The sequence below is a fragment of the Seriola lalandi genome, unplaced genomic scaffold, assembly GCF_002814215.2.
Source record: "Seriola lalandi dorsalis isolate HSWRI2012SDOR001 ecotype SW California unplaced genomic scaffold, Sedor1 jcf7180002054564, whole genome shotgun sequence".
NCBI lineage: Eukaryota > Metazoa > Chordata > Actinopteri > Carangiformes > Carangidae > Seriola > Seriola lalandi.
In genome coordinates this window covers 447,473-457,654 of record NW_019525117.1, presented here as the reverse complement: position 1 = coordinate 457,654, position 10,182 = coordinate 447,473, and the positions used below count along the sequence as shown (strand labels likewise).

Below are 10,182 nucleotides of genomic sequence, written 5' to 3'. Positions count from 1 at the left end.
ACTCACTCACTCACACACTCACTCACTCACTCACTCACTCACTAACTCACTCACTCACACACTCACTCACTCACTCACTCACTCACTCACTCACTCACTCACTCACTCACTCACTCACTCTCACTCACTCACACACTCACTCACTCACTCACTCACTCACTCACTCACTCTCACTAACTCACTCACTCACACACTCACTCACTCACTCACTCACTCACTCACTCACTCACTCACTCACACACACACACTCACAGGAAGGGGGAGCAATGGAGGGAGAAATGTTCACTGACACCGATTCAAACATGTGAAGAAGATTTGAGAGAAAGTTTCAGATCTTTAATTTCAACTCATGAGAAACAAAAGTGTTTTTCTTCAGTGAAGATTCAAATCAGAGAAGATTCGCTTTAACGAACCAGAACCAGAATCTGCATCTGCTCCGATGTTTCCTGTCACATCTGTACAGCTGCAGGAGCGTCACTGAGGATCACACAGTGTGAACTTCACTCTGAAGTACAGCAGCTGAACAGACAGTGACGCCTGAGAATGTGGTTGACCTGCGAGACGTCACTGAGAGACACAAGAAGACAGACACGTGAACACAGAGAGACACAAGAAGAGACACGTGAACACAGAGAGACACAAGAAGACGGAGACGTGAACACAGAGAGACACAAGAAGAGACACGTGAACACAGAGAGACACAAGAAGACAGACACGTGAACACAGAGAGACACAAGAAGAGACACGTGAACACAGAGAGACACAAGAAGACTACAAAAAAGATTCAGAAACTACAAAACAAAGTCCATGAACAGAAGTCAGAAAATCCAGGAGGGAAAAACGAGGAGTAACTGGACAGAAAGCACCAGGGAACACAGAGGAAAAACTACACAAGAGCAAACAGGAGGACAACAGACGGACTGACAAAGACAAGAGGGAGCCTTGACCTTTGACCTTTGACAACCAAAGTCTCCTCAGCTCATCCTTGAGTCCAAGTTAACATTTGTGCCAAACTCAAAGTTCCCTTGCAGTTGTCGAGATATTGCATTCACAAGGCCATAATCATGTTTTGTGAGGTCACTGTGACCTTGACCTTTGACCTTTAGCCACCAACATTGAATCAGTTCATCCTTGAGTCCAGGTGAATGTTTGGGCGGCTGTCCCATCAGAGACACCCACAGATCCAGACTCTGGTCTCACATGAAGACAAGCTCAGAGGAGACAGTCTCGTGTTAGACGACTGATGCTGAGCTGCTGTTAGACGCTGTTAAAGGTTCTGTAAACCATCGTCTCTGCATCGACATGTCTCACTAGAGCTCCAGCATCTCAGACCGAGACTAATGCTTCTCCAGCCACACCTCCAACCTCACTTTGGCCATACCTAAAACATGAAGTAAAACATGCAACAGGTTCCTAAAGTTGGATGGTTGCAAATTAAGGTTTGGGATGTAGTCATTCCTACAGTGTAATCTTTTTGTATTTGTTGTTACAAAGCTGCAGCCGTGGCTAGCTGAGGCTAGCGGCTAGCTGAGGCTAGCGGCTAGCTGAAGCTAGCTGCAGCCAAGACTAGCTGAGGCTAGCGGCTAGCTGAAGCTAGCTGCAGCCAAGACTAGCTTAGGCTAGCGGCTAGCTGAAGCTAGCTGCAGCAGGCGCAGGCATCTCGGTGGAGAGGGAGAGGACGACAGAGCGAGGTATATATAACCAGGTAAAATAAGAGTAGTCATAATGAAACACAGGAGTGGTGGTAAATATATGTGTATATATATATATATATATATATATATATATATATACACACAGTATAATATGATATATTTGTGTATAGAGTATTAAAGTTGTTGGGATTCAAACATCAGGGTGTCAGAGCGGCTCTGATGCACTGACCTCAGACCAGCATTCACAGCTGGAGCTTGCCACTCTCTGCGCTGCTATTAATAGAAGCTGTAAGTGCGGTTTGAAAGCCATACAGACAGAGAGTGTGTCTTATCTCCCTCTGAAGCTTAAGCCATTATTCTGCTGTGGTGGGAGAACAGAGAGGCAGCAGACCTGGGATCAGCAGGCCACCTGCCTCGGGAGGGAATCAATTACTGAAGCTGAAAATACATTAAAGTGATGAATGAATCCAGAGGTTAAAGTCAAGATTTTTCTAAACGTATATTCAAATTAGAGTCAACAGTGTGACAAGAACAATTGACTCAGTAAAGTTTCTTCAGTAGATACCACTCATTACCTGCAGACAGTCAGAGAGCAGCTGTGAACACAGTGGGGCTTTTAGCAGCCAAAGAGACAGATGTTTCCCTCTGGAGCTGGTGGAGACATCAACCTGAAGTCAACAGTGAAGAAGCAGAAGCTGCAGTTCCTCTAACGACCACTAGAGTCTGGCTCCAACAGTGAGTCAGTCCCCATAGACTCCCATGTTAAAATGTCCAACTTTACAGCCTGGTACAGAAACTGTTTTGGTCTCTAGAGATAATTTCCTTCAGTCTCTAACGGAGACAGAACAGGAAGTATCAGACCTCTCCAACAATTTCATATATCGACAAATATATCTAGACTATTCAAATATATACATTTATTTTTGATGTTGAGATTTTCTAACACATATGTTGTTTTAATAAACTTGCATAAGTAATGTACATATACAGATTTTACTATGGGTATTTCATAAATGTTATTAACTTATTTATTCATATATCCAGGATGTTTACATGTGATAGTGATAAATCCCCTCAGGAGACGTATATGGCAACATCACTCTTGATATAGGGACATATATATCATATATTACATTTGTGTATGGGACAGCCCAGTGCTGAGATGAGAGGATGAGAGAGAGAGATTCACAGGTCATCTGAGGCAGCGCTCTCTCTCTCTCTTTCCTCAGAGGTCAATACAAAGGCAGATTAGAGTTATATAATCTGAGGAGACTGAACGTTTCCTCCTTGTTTTAGTGCGACGACCTGAAGACACGCTCAGCCTCGCTGCATCAGTCTCACACTGTTTCCTCCTGGACATGGACACACACTCCTCCACGTGTCTCGTCCACCAGTAGATCAGCGTCTCGTGACAGTTTCACAAACAAACTGTGAGAGTGAGTTTGTGGAGGGAAACACAGCGACTCTCAGAAGCAACACGAGCAGCAGTCGTATCAATTATAGATGCTCGCCGACATCCTCTCAGGTATTAATAGAAAGACACTGTCAATTCCTTCTGAAGCTTAATATAGACTGTGCTGGTTCTCTCACGATGAGGCCAGGGACTGACGGGGGGGGGGGGGGGGTCTTTAAGCTGCAGGTCCAGAGACGTGAGGGAGGCTGAACCCTGCAGACCTCAGTAACATCCCTGTCTCCTGCACTGAACAGTATCTGTCCTGGATTCACTCTGACTGATGAAGATCATGATGATGTGATGTCATCACAGTCACCTGACCTCAGTCCAGGTGAACTCTGGGAGATTAGCTCAGCAGATTATTGCATGTTTCAGGGGAAATCTTTCAAATGTTAAAGTACTAAACACAAATCCTCCTCAGAAATCACTCTCTTGATAAAACACGTTAGCCACTCAAAAATTCAAGATGGCCTCAACACCACGGTCACGTGACCTCAAACCCACAGTCACATGACCTCAACACCAGGGTCACATGACCTCAAACCCACAGTCACGTGACCTCAAACCCACAGTCACATGACCTCAACACCAGGGTCACATGACCTCAAACCCACAGTCACATGACCTCAACACCAGGGTCACATGACCTCAAACCCACAGTCACATGACCTCAACACCAGGGTCACATGACTTCAGCGTCTCCATCACTAAACTTCAGCTCGTAGTTTGATTCAGCTCCGACTCGTCTACTGAAGCTTTTCCTCTGAGAGTTAGAGACAGTTTGTAGAGACACAACCAGGCTGTAAAGGTGGACTGGAGAGTTAACCAGGCTGTAAAGGTGGACTGGAGAGTTAACCAGGCTGTAAAGGTGGACTGGTGAGTTAACCAGGCTGTAAAGGTGGACTGGTGAGTTAACCAGGCTGTAAAGGTGGACTGGAGAGTTAACCAGGCTGTAAAGGTGGACTAGTGAGTAGATCTGTTTTCATGTTCAACGAGACATTTAACCTCCGACAACCTCTGTGTCTCACTTAGACACTCGTTAGCAACCGAGACGTAAAAGACTAAAGAATCAGGACTGGAGTATTTACTGACTGATTTTATATCGTAGAATAAATGTCTTGAGCTTGTGTTAAACGCAGACTTTATTTCCGTCATCGAACCAAAGACACATTCAACAAACCGAGACTCCAGGACCAGGACCAGGAGGAGCTGGTTTTAGGACTCGTTCCAGCTGATGAACGGTGTGAAACAAGCCGACCGTCCTGCACAGAGCTCTGACCCCGACCACGTCCAACACCTCTGGGATGAGTCAGACCTCATCAGAGCTGGACCTCTCTAATACTGTTGTGGCTGGACGGGAGCTAATCCCTGCAGCCAGGCGCCAACATCTGGTGGATGTGACACCGGACGAGTGGAGGCTGATGGAGCAGCAGCATGAACACCAACAAGTAACATGCTCCACATATGGGTGTGATGTTTGAGTGTCTCTGGACTGTTCTCCTGCAGTGGTTTCTGGATTCATCCGTCCACACACAGAGGACAAAAAGATGAAGACAGAGACAGAGACAGAGAGAGAGAGACAAAGATAGAGAGAGAGAAAATCCATAAAGAGATGATGAGTCTCTCTCTCTGTCTCTCTGTGGATAACTGGTATCAAAGGTCTCTCATCTGCCGTGCCTCAGGAGTCCCCCCTCTCTCTCTCTCTCTCTCTCCCTCTCTCTCTCTCTCTCTCTCCCTCTCTAATTGGCTCCTTTTCATTAGCGGTGGGATTTCTGAGGCTCTGTGGAGCTGCACTGGCACATCAATGAGCCCTCCTCCTCTCTGCTGATTGGCCGATGCAACCAGAGGGGGCCGCGGGTCACCGCATGCTTTACTGCATAACCTTTATTATTCATTGTCCTGTTGTAAAAGCTGAGATCTGCTACACTGGGATTTACTGGATCCGTGGCGTTAGAGTCTCAGAGTTATGTAAGAAAATCAGTCTCTGTCGTCACGGAGACGGTCTTCTGAGGAGTTCACACTGAGTTTAATACGTTTGTTTTATACTAAAGTTCATATATTGATTAGATCATCTACAGTGGAAGGAACCATTCACAGATTCACACACAGAAGCTCTTGAAAGGTTTTCTTAATTAAGGAAAACATAAGTAATTTACAGCAGTGAAATTCTACTGTTTCCATGGAGACCGTTGATTTGCTGCCATTAAAGAAGCGGCTCTCTCGTCCTGATGTTTTGACGGGAACTTCACCAGGTGAACTTTGGTCTTCAGTGCAACGGTTTAACTGACTTTAAGTGATTCCTTTAGTATAAGACTAAGATGAGAAAAAACCTGAAATACATTTTAGGAGAAGAGTTAAGGGTGTTTTGTGTAACTTTTTATTTTAAGGAAACCTTAACTTAAGGTGTTCTGTGGTTTTGTTCCCCTGCACCTTCACTATGCAAAGTTGTGCACAGTTGTCAACATCAATATTTATGACTGTGATGTCATTGATGACATCACAGTTTACCTGAGGGTTGGCTTACTTTATTTGTAGCTGTAGGTAAATTGGTTTTGCAGTGAGTAGAGTCGATCTTAATCTGCACATTTAACTGACAGCACGTGACGCTGCTCGTCCACAGATCCAGTGGACTGGTTCTGTGGACGTCAGGGAGGTGAACTATAAAGAGAGGACACATGCTGCCATTTCTGGATGAGGACACAGATCTGGGACTAGTTCAAGTGGGTCATGATGTAGAGGTGTCCTGGGACGTCCCGGCCTCTGTCCTGAACCTGATGAAACACCGGAGCTCTGAGTCACAGGCCAACAGACCTTCATCGATAATAACATATAATAATAGAAAAATGTTGCATATGGCGGGAAATATTACCATATTCACTATTATATTTATTGAATATCAGCTGGTGGCTGGTAAAAAGAACCAGGATCATCGCAGGAGAGCCCAGCTGTAAATTTACAACATGAGAAAATATAGTATACTGTGAAAAATGGATTAGTTATTTTCACAAATCCATGATTCTGTTATAGAGAAAAGATCACTCCCTTCTTTCATGGTTCTTTTTCATGTCTTTTTTTGTATTTTGAGATCTGTGACAAACACAAACATGAAGCACATAGTCTGGAAATATGACTGATGAATGTCAAAAAAAGAATTACCGCCTCAGGGTTGTACGCCTCGCCAAAACACTTTTTGTGTTCTCAAGAATTTGCGATCAAAAGGCCAAAACTGTGTTTTGTGAGGTCACTGTGACCTTTGACCTCCAAAATGTAATCAGTTCATCTTTGAGTGTTTGTGCCACATTTGAAGAAGTTCTGTCAAGGTGTTACTGAGATATCGTGTCCACGAGAATGAGACGGACGGACGACCTGAAAACAAAATGGCTGCCACTCTGACTGACGCCGGCGCGTGTCTTCTCCAAACCCATGATGTGGTAACCCTGACGACGTCCCCTCGGACATCTCAGGGTTTGGTGGATTAAAAACCCTCGGAGTGTCGGGGCAGTTACCTGGAAGTGTCTCGTCCGTTCAGCAGGTGGAGAACAGTCGTGCTTCAGTAAAGCTCCTGCAGCTGACGGTGAATAATAACAACAGTGAACGGCTGCAGGAGCAAAAGAGTTTGTGGCTTATTCAGTTCAGCATCTTCCAAGAGCAATTTAAGCCGAGGATCCACAATGACACGGTTTGTGAAGCCGCTCTGTAGAACGACGCCAACAAATCTCTGGGATGTCAATTCAGACGGAACTAATTCTACCTGAGGATATTTCTCTTGGCCATTTTGCAGCTCGTCAAAGAGGCAGGGATTTTTACAGAAGTAATAATTTCTTACATAGCAGATTTGGACAAGGCAAGAATTACAGACATGTCCCAGTAACAATTACTATCCTTAATCCTCTCCTTAAACTGACAGACTGACAGCTCCACTCTCGGATTATTGGACAGAACTATGACTGGAGCGTCTCCGAGCCGCGATGATGACGAGCTGAATGTGACTGTGGAAATAAATAACTGACAACAGTCATAAGAAGGAATGTGTCAGTTTTTATACACCTGGAACAAAATATGGTGGACCTCTCTCCAACTTAAAGGTCCATATAGGATAACAATAATGACAATGATAATAATGAACTTTATTTATAGAGCACTTTTCATACAAGAGATGCAGCTCAAAGTGCTTTGCAATAAAAACAATCAAATAGTAAAATAAAATAAGGGCCGATTGAAGGGCAATGAAAATAGACAATAGAAAGACAGAAGATGATTAAATATGTAAATGAAAATAAAAACAGAAACCAGTAAGAACAGTGAAATATGAGAGAATTCTTTAAAAGCCATCTCTTACAGCTCTTGGCAGGTCGTTTCATAGTTTTGGATCATAGTTAAAAAAAGCTGCACTGTATTTAAAAGCCTGGAGAAGACGATCTGAGAGCTGGTGATGGATTATAAAACCACAGAGAATCTGCAGTGTAGAGCTTTAAAAACAAGTAAAAGGACTTTAACATCTCATCTAAAAGACACTGGGAGCCAAACCAGGTGATATGATCTCTCTTCCTTGTTTTCATTAAATGTCCAACAACACAGTTCTGAATAAACTGGAGTCACTCAATTGACTGCTGTGAAAGAGCAGTAAAACGAGCAGTGCAATAATCTGATCTTTTCAAAATTAAAGCATGAATAAGTTTTGCAGCATGTTTATAGATCAGGAACGGCCGTACTTTGGCAACATTTCTTAAATGATAAAAAGCTGTTTTTGTTCTTTAAGTGTGAAGTAGAGTTTAATTCAGAGTCTAAAATAATGTCTAGGCATGTTACTGCTGATTTGAATAAAGGGGCCAGATAAACAAGTCTAAAGGTGTGTGTCCATGTGTAGTGTGATTATAGATCAGCTCTAGCTTCTATATTAATACTGTGAAAGTATCAAAGCCTCAGTCCACAGAGAAATGCACACAGCCTGTATTCAGAAACTGAGCCTTAAAACCAGCCGTCAGGACTTCTGGAACTTTGTGATGTCACAACAAAGCAGTCACCAAGCCCCGCCCACCTGGACCCACCATCCAAACCTTGCAGGATTTGGTTTCTCTGAGTGTTTTTACCTGAAATCTGCTTTGTTTTTATTGGATCACTCAGAAAACAGTCAGCCAATCAGAAGAGAGGCTCAGAGCCTCCTCTCTTCTGATTGGCTCACAGACCTGTTGTTACTAGAGCTGCAGAGAGAAGCCTGAGAGAGGAGATGTGAAACTACACTGAGATGGTTTTTATATCTTCTGATGGATCAACACTTCAAATAAAACACAGAAGAAGAAACGTGGAGCTTTGAGATGGTTACAGAGTAAAGTCTGTGTCACACTGAAGAAGAACGAGTTTGTACGACGTGTCGTCAGATTATGTTGAAGACAAAAGTGTTGATACCTGAACTGTGAAGTTCTCTGCAACTAAAACACGAGGTTAAAGGTGCTGATGAAAACACTCAGCCAATCAGAAGAGAGGCTCAGAGCCTGAAATCTGACTAAAACTAAACAAAATAAAAACACTCATCATCAGCATCAGTTGTACAAGATAATTACTATAATATAAAAGCTCCTGAGCAGCTACAGAATGGACTGTTTCTTCTTCTGTGGTAGAGAATGAACTGTTTCAAATGTTTAAGACTACATGTGTGTTTTTGTCCTGGGGGCTCTGATCATCACACACACTGAGCTGGAAATACTGATTTCTATACGTATAAAGATTTGTCACATGATCAACATGTCTCCCTGTGGACATGTGCAGTTTGATTACGTATTTCATTTTACTGTATTTTACTGTATTTTATTATATTTTCACTCGGCTGCTCTGACATTTTAATTTCCCTCTGGGGATTAATAAAGTCATGGTTCAGCCTATCTAACAGTGGATACGGCTCCAGCAGCGTTTTCACATGATGACGTCAGTATTTATTCAACATATAACGGATTAAATGACACAATAACAACAACACAAACAGCAGCGGTGACACAATTCATACAAGAGGTGATGAAACTACACCGATAAATAAAGGTTCACTGGAGAACAGACCAGCTCTACTGACATTATACTTCAACTGTTTATGCAATTTGTTGTTGTTGTTGTTGTTGTTGTTGTTTTGACAGCTGAGAAACAGACAGGAAACACCAGCCACCACAGGTACACACACACACCTTTACCTCTCAGTCATCAGGATGCAGCTACAGTCAAGTCTGTTTACATCTCAAATAAAAACACAACACACACACACACACATACACATACACACACACACACACAGGTTTACAGTACTGAATCAATCACAGGGACACTTCAGTCTCAAACCAGCTGCATCATCCAGACTCAGACTCTTATGCCCTGAACTCTGACATCATCATAAACCACACATACAGGTGAGACCTTCAACCTGAGGAGGCGTGGCTCCACTGAACCTGGATCTAATGGAAACTGATGCTGATTCTGACTCAGGGTTTAAAGTGAGACGGAGACATGAGGCTCATTCAGGGAAGCAGTGTCAGAGCAGGATGAATGAAACCCTGTTCATCTCTGCAGGATCCTCACAGAGAGAAATCTCATCCATCCATTCACTCACTCATTCATCAGTTTCATTCACTCTCATTCACTCTCATTGTGGACATGGTTTCATGTTGTCTCGTCAGGTTTTCACTGAGGCTTCACCTCTGGATGTCATTTCACCGCAGAGCCACATGAAGCTCTGTCTGTCTGTTGTTTACACACACACACACACACACACACACACACACACACACACACACACACACACACAGTACCTGCTATAACAATGGCTTTCAGCCTCTTACCCGCATTCCGTAGTTTGCGGTTCCTCAGCACCGACACGATGACCAGCAGGTTTCCCAGGACGTCCACCACGGTAGTGAAGATCAGCACGCTGGCCAGCGCCGTCACTGCCCAGGCGGGACGCGCTGCCCCCTGGTTCGGCTCCGGCCCGTGTTCCGTCCGGTTCTTCAGCAGCGAGTCATCCTCCGGCATGTCCATAGCCTCTCCTCCCTCCCTCCCTCCCTCCCTCCCTCCCTCACACCCCGCGGCCGGTGT

General features: G+C 44.0%; 1 protein-coding gene across 1 annotated transcript in view; it reads right to left on the bottom strand.

Annotated features, from left to right (window-relative positions):
- The window catches only part of LOC111662551 (melatonin receptor type 1B-B-like), a 23,860-nt gene extending 13,735 nt beyond the window's left edge, over positions 1-10,125 (bottom strand). The window contains exon 1 of the mRNA XM_023416443.2: positions 9,930-10,125. Within this exon, the coding sequence (XP_023272211.2) occupies positions 9,930-10,125 (196 nt within the window). The remainder of the gene's footprint in view (positions 1-9,929) is intronic.
- Between the last annotated feature and the right edge of the window lie 57 nt (positions 10,126-10,182).